The sequence below is a fragment of the Haemorhous mexicanus genome, chromosome 3 (genome assembly GCF_027477595.1).
Source record: "Haemorhous mexicanus isolate bHaeMex1 chromosome 3, bHaeMex1.pri, whole genome shotgun sequence".
NCBI classification, from domain to species: Eukaryota; Metazoa; Chordata; class Aves; order Passeriformes; family Fringillidae; genus Haemorhous; species Haemorhous mexicanus.
In genome coordinates, this window is record NC_082343.1 from 51,705,459 (window position 1) to 51,723,827 (window position 18,369).

The 18,369-nt window shown below is 38.3% G+C and overlaps 1 protein-coding gene across 6 annotated transcripts in view; it reads left to right on the plus strand.

Annotated features, from left to right (window-relative positions):
- Positions 1 to 1,176: 1,176 nt before the first annotated feature.
- Positions 1,177 to 18,369, plus strand: part of PDE7B (phosphodiesterase 7B) — a 170,256-nt gene continuing 153,063 nt past the window's right edge. For 2 of the 6 annotated variants that reach the window (XM_059841762.1, XM_059841765.1), the window contains exons 1-2: positions 1,177 to 1,328; positions 1,472 to 1,628. In XM_059841762.1, the coding sequence (XP_059697745.1) occupies positions 1,608 to 1,628 (21 nt within the window). In that variant the 5' untranslated portion in view covers positions 1,177 to 1,328; positions 1,472 to 1,607. The remainder of the gene's footprint in view (positions 1,329 to 1,471; positions 1,629 to 18,369) is intronic. The other 4 variants (XM_059841766.1, XM_059841768.1, XM_059841763.1 and 1 more) reach the window with 3 other exon arrangements.

An 18,369-nucleotide genomic window follows, 5' to 3' on the forward strand; every position in this document is an offset into this window, starting at 1 on the left:
GGTAAGCAAAAATCATTAAATATTTTGGACACTCTGGAGCTGCATTTTGGTAGAATCAATTGGTGGTCATGGGGAAGTTCCTATGACTTCTACTGTATTTGTACATGTTCTGTGAAGCACTGAGAAATTTCTTTCTTAAGAGCTTTCTGTCTACCCATTTTTAAAGGCATGTTTTAATGTTTTAATATTTTAAAATTAAATGCGAGACTTTTAAGACTTTTTAGAAATTAATTGTGCATCATAGACTGAAATCTTTGAAAGGATTCCCTAGAAGAAACAATTGATAAAATGAGAATGATGCAAATAACAAAACACTGTGGTCAGCTGACCTCCTATCAATTATCTTGTGCTGTTTTGGCCTTTTTTGCCCATGCTAATTGACCTTGATGAATGCTATTTGTTTCTTGAAGCTTCAGCAATGTGGTTTCTCCACTGCCAATGGTGTGGTTATACTAAAAGCCAAGCTCTACCTTCCTTTTGCCTTTTGATGTGGACTTTGGTACTAAATAAAATGCTGTATTGTGGCCCACAGCAGAGCTCACAGGCGAGCACAGCTGGGCTGCGATCTGCTGCTGGAAGGAGCAGTTGTTTGCCCAGATCAGCCCTCGAGGATGACTGCATCCATGACTCGGATGGGGTAAGGAAAGCAGTTTGCTAATCTACAGCGTAGCTCCTGCTGACTGATAAAAGGATGTGTACAGTAGTCTCAGTCTTATCTCGTTAGCCAGGTTTACACTGGTGTGACACTGCTGAACTTAGACAAGCAGTTCCTGATTTGCTGTAGGGCGAGGGCAGAATCGGGTCTGATTTTGCACCACAACCCATAGAGATTACCCAGCTCGCCCTGGAAAACATCTTGTGTATATTTAAGAATACTTCAATATATGTAAGCACATTTATAGCCTTTCCCCACGTCGTGAGGATATATTGGATCTTTCTAATACCTCTGGATATAAAATCTTTCTGAGCTGAATCCAGGACAGATAAATCATGACTCCGGCTCCTTTCGCCTAGGGTAGCCTGCCTCAATCGCTGCCACATTCCTCCCATAGTAGTCGTTTAAAATTAATAGCACATGCAGAGGAAAAACTAAACCCTTTGACGTCACTCCCGAAATGAGGAAACATAAACAGAAAAGGCTTCTCGGCGGCGCTGGCAGCACGGCGGGGATTGGTCTGCGCTCCGCGCCCGGCGCTGGCAGCGCCTCCCCGCCCGCCCGGCCTGCGCTGGCTGACACGGGCGGCCAGACTGCAGCAGCCTCAGCGCTACCCCAGCCCTCTGCCTGGCACACAAGTGCGCTCTCTTTCCGAGCCTTTTTGCTTCTTAAGGTGGTTTTATTGGCTGGGTTGGGGGACTTGGGGAGGTTTTCTTTCCTTTTTCTTTCTTTTCCTTTTTTTTTTTTTTTCTCCTCTTAAAAAAAAAAAAAAACACAACCTTTTTTTTTTTTTTTTTTAAATTATCATTATTTTAGTTTGCTGTCGTTACTTATTTCTATTCCCAATCCTGGATGCAGTTACTGGATTCTGCAGTACAAGTCTTCATGAACAAGCTGCACCGCTTAGAGATTTCACGGCATTCAAAGGTCACAGAACTGCCACTATGGTTAAATGTCTTGTTTAATGGTTGAGGTATGTACAGCAAATCTGAAAGAAGCAGCATGATTATTTTTTGAAGGGCAACTAAAATTGTGAGGGGGAGAGGGAGATAATACTATTATTTAGTGGAAAAGATTTTTACTGGTGATTGTTACTACAGCAACCATTTTTTGAATTTCCTCCCTTTTTCTCTTTATTCAAACTAGATGAAAATTTTAACTTATGTTGATTTAACCCTTTGATGGTTACAGAAGGTTGCAGAAGGAATCTCTTGTAGAAGTCCTTTCTGATCCCGCTGGGGAAAGTGTGATTGATTTTTCTGTGTTTTCCTATTGCTCTGTGGCAGGAGAGGAGACCTGGGACTTGTTTGGCTTAGATGAAGGAAGAAGAAAACAGAAACTTGTTCCTATCCTGAGGGGGCTGTGAGTTTTTCTGAGAGTTAGAGCAGAGGGAGGAAGAGTTGGAAATAAACAGGTCAAGCAGAAAAGAATATCGGCTTCATTTTTAGGAGTACATGTCCTGCTCTGTGCTTTTATTTATTTTTTTTTTAATACATGCTTAGATTACTTTACTTGGTTTGGGTTCAGAAGTTCAAAATTAAGAAGCAGCCTGAGCTTTGACTAAGAAACTGGGAAGGGAGAGAGCTGTCTTATTTTAACACCAGTTTTCATACAGCTTTTGCTACCTAAGCAGAGAAAAGTGGGAATTTGCTCAGGAGTTAAAGTGATGTAACCTGGCATCTGTTTGATAGCATATAGCTTCAATTCATATTTGAGCCAGTGATCTGCCTTGAATGAGTATTGCAGCATCACAGTGGGCAGTGTGTGCTGCAGTAAATGAAGGCAACTGCTACCATCCAACTAACATTGTTTTCAAGAGTGTGATTCTAAATTACAAGAGGAAGAGCCACTTGTTAGAGCTTGTGTGTGTGTGTGTGTGTGTGTGTGTGTGTGTACAAGTGGTCTTAAAAATAACTCCAGCCAAGACAGGAGATTTCTGTTGTTAATTGGATTAATATACAGGTATGTTCAATGACCAGCAGTCTTCATATTTTTCTGATTTGTGGAAAGTGACTTTTCATAGCTCTGTTTGAAATGTTGCTGTAGCTATAAATCCTTTGCAATTTGAAAATATTTCAGTTTAACTTTAAAAATTTTACCTAAAAAAACAATTCCTCTAACAAGGAACAGAACATGAGCACACCCATCTCCTGCAGTGTACCCCATAGGGTTAAAAACATTAACTACACCAGGCTGAAGCATGCTAGCTTAAGGACTGCAAAAATATTAGCTCTGAAATGCAGAGGATGTGCTATGTGCTGTGAATGGACAATTGCTATTCTGCAGTGCCTAGTGGGAAAACAAGGACTTTGTGTATTGCAAATGCATAACTGCAGCTCCTCCATTTCCTTTGCTGTATCTTCACTGATGACTGCAGAAACAAAGAGGTTTGTCACAGATAAGCTCTGTAGTGCCCCATCTCTTTGAAGATGCAGGAAGATATTTTCTCATATCCAAAATCCCAAAGTCGAGCTTAGTTGGGTGAGCTGTTATTTTGTAATCTGTGTCATCCTCTCTTCCTCAGCCCTCCCCAAATTCTTACTATGTGAACTGCCAGCTGTTTTCAAAAACTAAAGTAATACTTATCTAGGCTCAAGTTCAGAAAGGCTAACAGAGTGTTGGTTAGATGATTAATTTGTGAATTTCACTGAGTGTGTCTCAGCCTATAGAGACTATAACCTGTTCTGCAAGGAAAAACCCTGTAACCATGAATATATTCAAGTTTCCAAAAGACAGTCTGTAAGATATTTGTTTATAATAATTTCTGAAAATTAAATTATTCACTTATTTTGATAAACAGTTTTTAGAGAAGCTTTGGTTTAAGCTCTGTATCTACATGTTGGTGCATCTGTGTTCTGTAGCAACTGCTAGTGGTGGCACTAATACAAAATATGGTAAGTGGACTTCAGCTGACGAAATGAGTTTTGCTGGTTTTGTAAGAAAAGTTTATTTGCAGTGTTTCCTCTGAACAGTCTCAATTCAGCATCTAGGAAAAAAAAAACAATTTAAGGTTGGCCTCTCTGCAGTGGACAAAACACTTACTGCCATTTACACTTACACTGTCTCCAAAAAATTGTGTATTGAAGAAGTTTCATGGGCTATGAATGGCTGCTTCTTCTGAGTTTATTTCCATAGGGTGGACAGGAGTTTTCACCAGTGAAGTTCCAGTGATTCCATCAGACCAAGGCACAGTCTGCTGAGCCTAATCCAATATACTACAGATCACATTTTAAAGTTGTAAAATGTATTATTGTGTAAATTTAATAGTATATAAATACATCATTATAACAGCTCCTCCCCTTTCTCCCTGTTTATGTCCTTTTCTCTTCTGAAAATGAGCCCTCTGCTTGCCCTTACCAGACTTCTAGGTAAGTCATGGTAGCAGACTGATTTTCCAGGGTCTTTATTGAAAGTATGCGGTATGTTTGAGATGTTTGATCATATGTAATTCCTTTTCACTCATCACATGGTTCTTCTACCAATAGCTAAAGTATCTTTTAATGAGAAATTGTCTGAAAATTGGTATTCTATGACACATACATGGTTTTCTTGAAATTTTTCAATCTCAGGCAAAAACTGCTCTTGTACTGGTAGTTTCATTTATAGGAGCTGTATGAAGAAAAAATGCCAGCTATTAACCAAGCCATTAGTGTCAACAGAGTAAAACCTGACACATCTCTATTTAATCCTTAGAAATATTTAAGACTTAATTTCTCTTCATATCAAGGTAGATATATGCTCTTGATGAGATTGGTTCTGGTTTCTGGTCTAACAGAAAAACACATTATTTCGTGCAGCCAGGAAGGAATCCCATGTAAATAGGAATTCTTAGCTACTCAGTGTTGCTCATCATCACATTGTTACTCCATTTTCATGCTTGAAATTATTACAACATTCCATGTGCTTGTCACAGGGTGAAAGTGAAAGGGACAGCTGCGGTCCTACTAGCTGCCAGAACAAAATTAAGTCTTTTGTAATCAAATGATGGTTCAGTATTCCTCCTCTCACATCCATATTGGGTAGAAGATGTCGGAAGTATGAAATTCATCGTTCTTGTTCTTCAGCCAGCAAACTGGCTTAGTCTTGCAGGGACATCAGTTCTTACACTTCCAGTGAAACACTTAGCTTTACCTCTAGTGTGGAATTTACACTTTTCAGTCACAGGCTTCAGGGTGTAGAATTGATGTTCTTTAGAGTTTATACCTGGACAACACTGGGACACAGATAAAGCCTAAGTGTACAAAAGTAGTTCAAGAGTTCTGATATTTTTTTCTTTCCCTGGCTACCACAAGGTGCATCAATTTTGGCACCTAAAGATGAATAATTCTATGAAGATGGGTCACAGTGCCAGGTACCACAAATTCAATCAGATAAAGATTGTTAGTAACCTTTTGTGCTTCACAGTAAATGAGTGAAACCAAAGGAAACCAAATAAAATGCCTTTTGACAGTAGTGGTGGTTTTTCAGATCTGAAGTATTAGCTTTGTATAAATACTAGAGATATAGAATGCATTTGTCACATTTAAGACAATTTGTTTAAATAATTCATGGAATTTAAAAATGCAAAGACAACTTCTGCAAGGATTTTTCTGCAAAAAGAATTCTTCTGTATCATCCTAGAAACTGTGGAGAACTGTTAAATTTAATTTTTACTATTATTCTTACTACAGTGCCATTCCAAAAAAATTGCATTAGAAAACAGCATTTGAAGGTCTGAACCCTGCCATTTCTGTTATCCTGTAATAGACAGTGGGATTCAGAAGATGTATTGCAAGGGTTCACAGTGCTCAGGTCTGGGGTAGTGATGCCTGCTTTAAAGCCTTCAGTTTTAAAGTATAAAATTAACAAATCAGAGCCAGATCAGATAGATCAGTGTATTTCCAGAGGCCAGGCTTCAGTGACAAAACTGTGAGCGCAAAGTTTGTGACAGAGACAGTTCTCAAAAACCAGCAGTCAAGTAAATTAAGCATTTCCTTTGCACACATTGAATGCTGTGATATCATCAGCCCATTGATGCAGTAACTTTGATACACATTTGGCCCTTGTTCTGTTCTTCAAAAAGTGAAAAGTCCAGGGCTATCGTTTAAATGTGTAAACAGTGTCAAATGAGACAAACTAAACTAATGAAAGGCTACTATTGAGTTGTATTTTTTTATTCTGTTCTTTCTCCCAATAGGAGCTATGAGTGAGGATGGATAAGAATTCAGTTCAGCTACTTATTTAAGTCACATAGTCTTGTGGTGGCATATGATATTCTTCTGCCAGCTTGCTGTCCAGCCAAATAAGAAACCCAGGTTGCCTGGATGGATAAACATAGCTGATGACCTCTTCCTCTTAATAGGTGGACATGAACAGTTAGGATTCTTCCAGTCACACACAGACAAACTTGTTACATTTTAGCTAAAGAAGAATTGCCTTCAGACACAAGCAGCAAGATTTACTACCCTTTGAGTAAGTTATTTTTTAAAAAGTAGAAACAAATATTTTGAAGGAAACAGTTGCAGAGGCATTTTTTTCTGTGGCTGGTAGGTTTGTACTAGTTACCCACAAAAATTTCTGGTATGAGAAAACTCACCAATGAATATCTCACTATGGTGTGTGTTAATGCTGGCAGTGTAAGGTTTTCAAAAGAAAAGCAGAGAATCTCATGTCAAATTAAGTTTAGCTAATTGTTGCGGTGGCATAAAAACACATTTGTGGGGCAGCTGCTGTCAGGACCTGTATACAATTTTCTGCATGGTTGTTCATGGCAGAGTTTATGATACTAACTCCTCTGAACGTAGGAAAGGTGTTTTGGGAAGGATGGTCATTACCTTTCAAGGAATAAAGCAGGAGGTAGGCATATTTTGCCTGAATATGCAGCAACTCAGGAATGGCTTAGAGAAATATACATCTATATAAATTAAATTAAGAAACATCAACTTAACTAGAAAATTCCCAGAGGATGGTATTGATCTACTGTGTGATCAGTTCTGCTCCTGTTGGCAATTGCCCTTTATTACTTCTGGGAGAAAGGATATGCTCACATTCTTATTCCTTCTCTTTCCCCCTGCACAACCTAACATACTTCCTCCAGGGCATGTAAAGACTGGCTAGGTTCTGAGGCTTGTTTTAATATGAGGAGGCAGAGTTACCATCAAGTGAGCAAGGATTGATCCCTTGGTAAAAGAGGTGTGGCTCCCCAGGTGGTTGCTGTGCAAACAAACACGCAGTGACATGAAACGCCTCAGTACTTTCTCAAAAATTCAGCTGTCATCCACAGGGTGAAGCTATTTTCGCCTTCATGTACAGTGACCCAGGTATAGAGAGACAAGTGGGACCTCTGCTTGCACAGCCCCAGAGGACATCATCTGCTTCGTATTTCTGTAGAGGAACACGCATGCAGCTGCACGCTGAAGTACACTAAAGATGGCCAACACCTGATATTTGGTTTTGCCTTTTCCTTAACTTACCACTTGGCTTTGAACCTCTGAGAAGGTTAGACAGAAGGAGGGCTTGGTGCATACCAGGCTGCTGGGATGGAGGAGAGGACATCACATGGGCACCCAGAGAGGTGAAAACAGATGCATGACACCTTCATGGAGAAGGACCACTTCTGGCTTTGTGTGAACTGAAAACCATGTCGAAACAGGCTGTTTTCTAGAGCCCTTTCTGTTTCAAATGTTGGAATATGACTTGGCTCTGACTTACGCAGAGTCATTTTTGTTTTACACACTGCCATAACATCTGAGTACCTATTAATAACAATGTTCAAGTAGCATCAGAATGGCCATCATAAATGTAATTAGGCACTGTATCTCCATTTAATCAATATGGTCCTTAGAAGACCATAGGACAGCCAGGAAAACAATAATTAGTGACTAATAAAGAAGAACTTGCACAGATCAGTGAAGGAAAGAGAAAAAGTTTGCCTGTTCAGGGCTTGGGAGGACAGCAAGTTGCTTTCTGCTTAAGCAGATCTGAGAACACATTAAAAAATGCTTGAAAATACTCTTACAATACTGAATAAAATTCTCTCATTAAAAAAAATAATTTTCTTGACCAAACTCTATCAGCTAGAAAGATATAACCGGAATGTATTTCCTCACCAAGCAAATTCCTCCAGTGCACAGTTGGTTTGTTTTACTAGGACTGCTTTGAAAAGCAGAACAACTAAAAGATAAAAACACGACTCTAATTGGAGTGCTGTGAGTGCATGTAAAATGTCATGATTCCACCAAGTTTAATAGGACTGCATCAATTTATACCTATGAAAGGTCAGACACACTGAGCTTTCAGGACTAAAATGCATTTCTTCTCTTCAATGGTTAGATCAAATTTTAGACTCATCAACCTTGCTTCATACCTGTTTCATACCAGTTTTCCACAACTTCCTCAGCATTGTGGTACCACAGGGCTGCTTTTCTGGTTCCACAGAAGCTGTGATGCATTCTTTTCCTTCCATGACACTCTAGCCCTCCCTTCTCTCCTTCTCTTTCTCACAGAAAATAAATGTTTACCAGATTTTATTTGAAATCAGACCCCTACATTTAATTTTTAGCTTATGTTCTAGCATCTGCAAAACTTTATGTATTTGCAATACAGAAGGGGCTGATGTTGCTCATTTTCAGAACAGACCATGATCTGTTTTAAGGACACAGCTATGTAAGTAATATTTTTAAAAGCTGAGGAATAACAGGAAAACAGTAATTTTGTTTAGGAACCAACATGTACTGTGCTGTATCACAAGAAAATTTTCATGCAGTAGGATTGTAACATCCTGTCTCTTTGAACCATGAAACTATAACTATAGCAATCCTATCCACTTCCAAAGTATAACCTCTGTAATAGTGTGGTAACAAACACCAGTGCAACATGAGAACATCGAATGAAGTTCATCCTATATTTCATCATCAAAGCTGATAGAAATGGCCAGGCTTTCTAAAAAGCTAAAATTCACTGCAGTCTCTAAATGAAATGGCTGGATCTGAAAAATTGCTGAGTGTTAGAAGTTGCCTGGAAAATGTTTTCCCTTTCTACTTCAGCCAGACAGGAGTAGCCAGTAGCTTGTTGTTAGTGCTTTCAAGAAGGTGTGGAAGAAAAGATTCAAGTTCCTTCTCTGCTTCTCTCAAGCTTTCCTGAGGTGGATTACCACTGCAGTGTCCTCTAAGGGTTGAGCTGGGCCTCCATGGAGCCTCATAGAGGCAACCCACATTCCACTGCCCCAGCTTTAGCCCCAATGTGGAACTTGAGCTTCTACACTGCTGCAGGGGCACATTAATAAGGTGGTTTCGGGCAGACATTTACCTGCAGTTCCAGGTGTTCTCTCCTGAACCCAGGAAACTTTTCTGATGGGTGTTTTCTTCAAATGAGCACCTCCTTCTGAAGAACTTTTGTACCAATGAACAGTTGTTTTTAAAAAGACAGCTCAATGTGTTTTACAGAGGGGGAAAAAAAGCATCTCACCACTACTGCACCATGTCCATCTTGCTTGTGAGGACTGAGGGGTGCAGGGACATTGGTTTGGGTGCCTGCTCAAGGGCAGAGGTGAGTGATAGATGGTTGGACTACATGATTGACAAGGTCTCTTCCAACTCTGATGATTCTGTGAAGTTCTGGTGACCATCCAGTGACCATTTTGAAGTGTCTGCTTAGTTTTTATTTTAAAGCACCTGAATTGAAACCTCAGAGAACACTGAAACCTTTAATTTCCAAATGTTTCAGCAAACCTCTTCTCACTCACCTACCAACAGACTTCTGCTTCTTATATTCAAAATAAGTGGAAAAAAATCATCAATTTATACTTTATTTATAGGATCCCTATAATGCTGAATAAATTTTTTCTGCATGAAGATCTGCATGTAGAGTGCATTTTTTTTAACTGTGAAACACCTTTGCTTTGAAAAGAGGTTTTCATATGCACTACAGGTATATTATTATTATTCTCATCCTTCCCCAAATTCAGCCCTTCAGGGCTTCTCTACCAGAGCAAAGGAGTGTGGGATTCAGCTTGGGTTTTTATTTTTTGCTTAAACACCATAGCAAACATTGTTTCATTGTTTCAAATCCCATAATATGACAAAGGGAGGATTATAATGTTTTAATATGTCAGCTGATCAGAAAGCATCTTCAGGGACAATGTCGCAGTTATCTGGACCACCTAATAGGCCACTAAAGCTTGGTCTCAGTACCTTAGAATTGTTAAACTGGTATTCATGGATTTAGACCACCACTTGGATATTAATTTTTTAAAATTTTAATCATGTTTACTACTAATGTGAACCAGCTGGAGCTGACTTCTGCTATTTCTAAGTATTAGTGAAAACTATTTCACATTTCACATAAAAAGAAAGCTAAAATCATTCAATTTCAATTTGTGCTTGGCATTGCACCTTTTTATGACAGGTGATGAAAATTAGTTTGCCAATAAGCAAACCAATTTCTAAAGTGTCTCAAAAGGTCCTGATGTTTATGATGTAGAAAATAATTAGCAGAGAAGTCTCAGTGCTTTCTAGTCACACTTTAATTGTCACCTGTTGACAATACTTCAACTATTAAATTTCTTCAGCTCTGACTTTATGAGAATTTCAGAAGCCTCTGAGCTAATTCATCAATTTCTAGACACATTTTCTAAAATACTATATTAAAAGGGCATTTTTCCTTTGTGAATCTACAACCCTTATTTTCTCCTGAGAACACTTGTCCTAAAATGCTATTTTCTCCACACTGATTTATAGCTTCTGGTCTTACTCCTAGTAGCAGACAGAAAATTAGTCACAATCTGATGTTAACAACTTCTTCATTACCTAAACTGTTTTACACTTTATTCAGTTCAACACAAGCAAATCTATTGCCTTTGAACCAGAGAGTTCTTGTCCACATTGCAAGTATAGAAGACATTAATTAATTGATAAAGTAACAATAGGAAGTCAGTCTCTGTAGCAAACTGGGATCCAAACTGTGATACTACTGAGTTCTGCAGAGAAGTGCCACTTGAGTGCAGCAGAGAGAAAAAAATTGGTTTAGCTAATTTACATTAAAACATCAAATATGAATAATACTGTCAATAGAGCTGCTCTTGTGGTTCTTCTTGGGACATGAGATTCAACATATTTTACCCAGATATTTGACACATTACATATTTTTGTGTGCTGGCAACAAACAAAATGCAATGCAGAGAACGATAGGGTGTTTCTGAGATACAGGATACTGTAGATTTCAGTGACAAGCAGAACAGAAAAGCTTTTATGAAGAGTCAGCCCACCACCAGATGTTTCTACTAAGTCACCAGTGGTGCTATAATTTTGGTCCCTTAAATTGCCCTCACTGCCTTTCAGAATCAAGTACTTGCTGAGCACACAGGTTGTTTCCTAATGAGACAACCCTCTGCATCTTTCCTCTGAGCCTCAGGCAGTTCCTGCAGTTCCTTGCAGCTGGAAGAGCTCATGGAATCACAGAATGGGTCTGGTTGGAAGGGACCCCAGTGGGTCATCTGGTCCAGCCTCCTGGCTCAAGCAGGGTCATCCTAGAGCACATGGCACCAGATTGCATCCAGACAGTTCTGGAATATCTCTGGTGCAGGAGACTCCACAGTCTCTCTGGGCAATCTGTTCTGGTGTGCATTGGAAAGTCAGTTATGTAAAGGAAATGGCCTTAGTTTTAGCCCAGGCGTATGTGAAATTGTGTCAGCCTAAGTTGTGACATTATCATAAATGGTATAAGAAATTATAAGGCATTTTTCATGTTTCATGCATGCAATGGCATTCACTCTTCTCAGAGTCTAGTATAAAAAGCTGTGTTAATGAAAACCCTCATAGACAGAGGATTTTTCTGAACACACTGATGAATAAAGCAAAAATTGGAGTTTTTAAGAGAGGCTTTACCATTATTAGTTTTACAAATTGTGGCATAGAAAGAGTTTTAGCTTGACTTGGTCACCCCAACACTTTGACTTTAAATGAAGATTCTTTTAATGGCCAGATTCAGAATGTTCAAGCTTACCTTCTTCTTTAAAATGTTTTGGGGAGCTCATTTTGAAAAGTGTGACTCTTCTGTACATATTTTATATTACATTTACAACAGCTGCTTACTGCTTCTAAAAATTATCTTCTTACTACATTTAGGGATAAAGAATCTTTTATCTAACTGATTTTTAAAAATTGAAATATCAAAGGAAAAATAATCTTATTTCCTCTGATTGTGAGCCATTGCAAGTACACTGTCCTTCTGATCTGTGAGCAGAGTTACAGGCAGTTGATGCACTGTTCTGCAGGCAGGCTTCAGAGGAGGTATAGTCTCATCTATCAGAAGATGTCAGAAGCATTTCTGATTGTGACTGATAAGAGAGTGAAAGGGAGAAAGGCAAGCAGATATGGTCTCAGAGACTCTGTATCCCAAATAGGAACATGATATCATGTTCAGACTCATACCAAGTGAAATGCTAGCCTAGGAAAAATTGTATTGAGCTAAGAGATTATTTAAGGCTCTTGCTCCTCGTTGCAAAGTGTGTTGCAGCAGCAGCAGAGTATGAAAATATTGTATGTAAAATGTAAATCAGATCAGTAACAGTCATTTAAGTAAGACATGTGTATTCCCCACAGGTAAAAATGCAGGTGTATTAAAGGCTGCTTTCTGGAAATGGCTTCCCTCTCTGTGCATAAATCTTTTAAAAGTTGGAGATTCAAGCTTTTGTCATTCCATATTTTCAAACTCAGAAATTTTTTTTATTAACTCAGAGATCATTTGGTGTTTAAATACAATACTTATGCTTTCTATTCTTTTTGAATCTAGTTATTTGACTGCAGAACAATCAAACACTTGTTTAAGCAGTTTATGTTGACAGAGTTTTCTACTATGGAAATTTGCCATTTCATAAAATAAATAATTTATTATGGCAAATTGCTCTGTGTAGTAGGGATTGGGAATTCTTGAAATGAGGGTAGAATGAATTCATGTATCTATTTGATTTTTACTATTTAAAAAAATAAAAATGAGGTGTTTAGTTCACCTTCCATATGCACCCTGAGTACAAACTGTACCCATCTCCCTTTGAATCCAGAGCACAGACCTGTTCCGGCAGAGGAGTGGAAACCTCACATACCCAGGAGCTTTCTTTCCTATAGGCAGCCCCAGAGCAGAGAATGCCAAATGCAGTGATCCCCCAGCTCTGCTAAGAGTGCAGCTTTCCTCTGCATCCCTGGGCACAGCTCGGGCTGTGAGCAGAGTCTCCCCCAGAGAATTTGTCGTCTCTGACCCAAAAGCCCCGGCTCTGCTTCCCACCGTGCAGGCAGGGTGGGGGCAGACAGGGTGAAAGAGTCGGGGAGGAAGAAATGGGAAAGGGTGGATACAGAGAATGATGGGGGGGAAATGGCACTGTCTCTTGCTATCTTAAACATCTGTAATCACCTTTCTCTATCTGATACTGACTCTAAAATTGCTGATATTTAGTCCATATCAGCACTGTTTCTCCTTGTTTCCATCAAGTCTTGATATTTTGACCCCCCAGTATTTTTACACAAGTTGTTCTTAAAAGAAATTTACTGTTGAACATCAGCTGTACTCAAGGGCTTGGGTCCAGCTTTGCAGAGATTTCCTTATGGTGGTGGGCTGCATGTCTGTGGTGACATAAAGGCTGTCTCCAGCATCAAGATTTTATAGGAGACATCTCTCTGAAATTTCAAAATGAGCTGCTAAGATACTAAGGATTATCATATTCCTCAACACTTCCCTTTCCAAGTGCAAGAAATATTTCTCCCAATTTTTCAAAGAAATCATCTCGTGTTTAAAAGAGAGTAATTGAGACTACAGATGAAATGTAACAGATACCACAGTCCTAGTTTATAGAGTACTGGAAAGTATTCACCCTTGAGAATGAGGGACAAAACAGAACAAAACCTAAAAAGACTATTAGAAAGGTAAAGATTTGCCCTTGAGGAAGAAGAAGCAATGAAAATCACTTTTTTTTTACTCCAGAATGTTTTTTACCTCAGTGGTTCACCCTGTGACATCCCATTGCATGCAATTAACTGGACCATTCACACAATCTTTGAGAATTTGTTGTGGCAATTTTATTTGATAGGTGAAATAAAAGTCACTGTGCCATTACCTGCAAATAATGTGTTTCACAAGAGCAAGAATATGCTCTTTTTTTTTTTTTTTCCCATATGGAGAACTGTGATTTTAAATACTTTGAAGGTTTTAGATCTTTAACAATGTATTTAATTATGTGAATAGCTTTGCATCTAGGAGTGTTTAAATACCGAGGAAGTGCCAATGTCTCTGCAGGTCTTGACAATACTACTGCACGGTACCAACAATTGATTTCTCAATTACTAAATCATTTTTAGAAAGTCTGTATGATATTTAGGCAATTGTTGCTTTGGAAAATTGGCAAAATATATCTATGTATTTGAAGAGTTTCTATGTATTTTTATATTTTATATCAGTATAAAAGATTTCACCTATTAATTGTTATTAAATACAGATATGAAAAAGAAATTAGGGTCTAGCACAAACTCATAAGGTGAAAGATCATGTCTGTGACTGCATACTTAAGCTGTCAGGGCATCCTGAAAAACTGCATGGTACAGAAAACTTGGTAAACATAAATAAATTTCTCTTTTTATACATGAAAGGAGAAGACTGCTTGGCTTCATGGTAATCTTTGTATGTATGGAAGAGGAACATGTTACATAAAGAAATTAGTATTGTTTCCAATTTTAGGATTCAGCTTATATCTGAGTTGAATAATAAGAAAAATCCTGCTCTCCTGTTTTATCAACCAGGCCTTGCTGGTTCATATGTTTTAAGTAAGTTCTGTGTTAATATTCTGACAGCTAATCTCTAGTGCATTTTACTTTGAAGACACAAATATCTAACAGTTTCTGGGGTTACAAAGCCTTTGCCATATCTCCAAACAAGTATTTGTGCATAAATAAATGAATTTGGCAGACATCTTCTTGTCGCTAGCACATCAGCAAATCAGGCTATGCCTTTGTCTAGATTCCAGATTCCTAATCATTCTGAAGAAATCAGTACAAATTTAAAATGAACTTGCCTACAGGCACCTGAAATTATTGTAACTAATGAAATAGGCCCTAGGAACTGTAGCAGTTGTTCTGAAATTGTCATTTGTTTCTTACTTTAAAGACATATATTCCTCTCTCTTTGCTGTAGTAGTTTTTTGCTTAATCCTCAGATGGCATCTTTCCCTTTAAGAGATTACCCTTTGCATCTTCTTGGCACCAGGTTTATTTTCAGCAAGCTGTACTCAGAGTGCTGGCAGCCATCCCAGGGAAGCTGTTCTGCCTCAGTGGCATTTGGTGCATGGGAATTCCAGAGTAAGGAATGGGCAAAGGTTACCACGTGTTTTACATCACTCTGAGAAACATCAAACTAGGCTATTAGTGTTTGACAACAAACAATGCACGAGGCCTTTAGGCATTGTGGTCTGTCTAATTCTTTATTTTCCCTTTCCTTGTAGCTCCACTCATACCAGCCTCGTTGGAATATTACCTGTGCGTTTTTCTTGCAATATCACCTCATGATGTAGGAAGTCCTGATAAAAGATGCAGTTTGACACAGAATAATTTAAATGCTAGGAAATACTTTAACTCTTCTGAAGCAAGCCAATGTTTAACAAGATTTGGACAGTTGTACTCTCCGACTTTTCCTGGACTTTGCTGTTTTAATATTCTAAGAGTCTGATTTCGGCCTGGAAGTTCCTTTCACTGTATGTTCCAAAGGCAGACAAGCAGCAGCTTTCTTTGCACAGCAAAACTTGTTTGTTATAATCAGAAATATCCCATCAAGAAGCAAAAAATGCACAGATTGACTATACATATACATATACATATACATATACATATACATATACATATACATATACATATACATATACATATACATGTTGCTGAAAAGAAATGGCAGATCAGTTTCCACAGTTCTGTTTCACAGGGAAGTTCTGCCTGATGGAAGTTTAGCCTACAGACCTGTTTAGCTGTCTTCTACAGGCTCCTGAAAGCTGATGGTGAGTCAAGTGTGCTGCCTGATTTGCTTGCCTCCAGACCATTTCTTGATGCATGGTCTGCCTGGCTGTGCCTCATGGTGTGGGTGGCAAGTCACCAAGATCACCAAATGGAGCCATTGGTGACCTTTTTTTGCCCTAGCTGACAGTTCCTGGGAACTGCTCTGCCCATCACACACCTGGCTGAGGCCTGATGTGCCAGGCTGTGTCACTGCTCTTTATCAGCTGTGTCTGCCTAGTGTTATTGAGAAGTTTTTTGGGTTTTTCCTGATGTGACAGGTCGTGTACTAGTGAGTTAGAGTGGTCAGAAGAAGAACGTTGTTTGCTGAGTAATGTCAGAGATTAACATTCACTAAAATAAGGATGGAGAAAGGAATAAATGAATTAAATGGCAGGGGTGAACACAGAAAAAACTGAAGTGGGCTATTAACTCAGACTGTACTGGTGATTGATCTTAGATCAAACTCACTAGGATTTGACTCATACTTGATCCTTCGATATTGATCCTTAATACTTGTAGAAAATCACAGGCCACAATCTTAATTTTCTTTGGTTTGAATAAGGAAATAAGTTACATGGTCTTTCATTTCATGATAGCACTTTGAAACTAATTTCTTCCCTAAAATATAAGATCTTCTAAAAATTGTATGAATCTATCTGTAGGAAGATTTATGGCAATATAAAAATACCATAATTTAAAATGTGCATTTATTCAAGTCAATGTTATGATTAACTAGGCTAGCCTTCCAGACCTACTTACTTCCAGATCTCCTTATTAAATCTTCAAAAATGGATTTGTTACTTACAGCAGAAGATCAGTTAGAATGCAAATGGGAATTTTTAGATGAATGAACTGAGAATAATTTGTAAAAACAAACACCACTAGGCATAGGTTCAGTACGACAAAATAAAAAGTTACTGATCCATAATATCTTTTTCTAGTACAACATGTAAGAAGTCCAAAGGGCTGATTTTCAAGAACAGAGTATAAACAACTTTAAAAAATCAGATGTAATAATAACATAACATCTTGCTACCTCTGGTTTTCTGTATGCATCATAGCCATGTCAAATTAGCATTTCTGTAGCTGTTTAGGAGCACTCTCTTCATATGAATACAAGAGTCAAATGACCACATGGCAGTTTGTTGAAGGACCAATCCACAGGAGCCATCTATTGCACAGCCATAGGGCTTCCCTGTGCTATTCAGATTCTGCAGAGAGTGTTTTCTTCCTTCATTTGATTCCTTATTTTCAAGATGTGGAAGCTTTTGTTACAGCGAACAAACTTTTGGGTTTTTGAAAATATGGTCTTATTTTAAGTGAAGGATGGACTTGAAAACTAGCAGAAGAGAGTATGAATTCCAAGTAATTAGTATCTGAAGGCATGTTTGCTACCAGAAAGGAGTGAGAAGGAAACTGTAATACTGTGTGAAGTTTGGAAAAGATAAGGGTAGTATATCCATATTTAAAAGTATGAATTTGTATTCCACAGGATCAGGAAGAAGTTTTCGACCACCAGCACCAAGATGCTTGGTATCAAGATGTAAATAGACATTTTCTACCTTTATGTGAATAAAACAATATTGCCCATTCCTAGAAATCTATTATCTGATTAAACACTGGACTGCTTAATGCTGACACACACAGAACCATTTGACAGCTAAACTGACTGCATTCCTATTTCAATATGTGAAATACAATAACAGATCAATGCTTTTTTAGACCAGTGAATTTTTCTATTGTGACAAGGCAGATTTTCCTTTATTAACACCAAATTTTGTCAAAGATTTCTAAATTATTTCACAGTATCATAGCGATGTCCAGCTTTACTTTAAAATGCAAAGCCAAAGACAGACCTGAATGAAAATAAGAAAATACTGGTTTTCACTTTTCCCATGTTATTGCTCCCTGTGTATTTACTTGCATTGCATCTATCCTGTTTCCCTCTGCCATCTCCATTGCTCTAGCTGCTGTGCAATCAAGGTGACACAGAGAGAAAGGCACTCCTTAGGTCATTTAATTGGCAACAAAAGCCCAGTGTAGCAAATGAAAAAGAAGAAGGAACATAAGCATATAAAACTAAGATTTGGTGTTTGCATGGCTTAATTGTTGCATAAACTGGTATCTAAATTTTTGTATGTTAAAATGAGCTAATGAAGTACAGAACCTTTTCAGATAAAAATTTTTTTTCAGTGATGTAGATGTTATCCTTTATATTTACTTAGGAGCAGAAGCAGTTTTATTATTTTTGGGGAATTCAAACAATACTTTCACTAGAAGTTATTGGTATTTGATGCATTCTGACTAAGTTAAATGGTTAGCCTACCTTCAAATCAGTCTTGATTCAATCTAAAAAAAAACTTTGTAGGCCTTCTTAATTCATGGTCCTTAATGACAACTTCTACTGAGATCCTTGGAGGTTCACAGTTTATTAACAATCCATGCTGTGAACCCACATCTGGAGCACTGCAGATCCAGTTCTGGGATCCCCAGTGTAAGAAAGACATGGAGTGAGTTCAGTGAAGCACCACAAAGATGAATAAGGGCTGGGAAGATCGGTCATGCATGCAGAGGATGAAAGAGTGAGGAGACTGTTCAGCCTGGAAAAGAGTCACTGAGTATGGATAGCTGTGTCATTGTGTACGATGGAGTGTGTTAGAGAGAGGCAGGCTATGGACCAGGCTGTCTCCGGAGGTCTCTTCCTTTGGG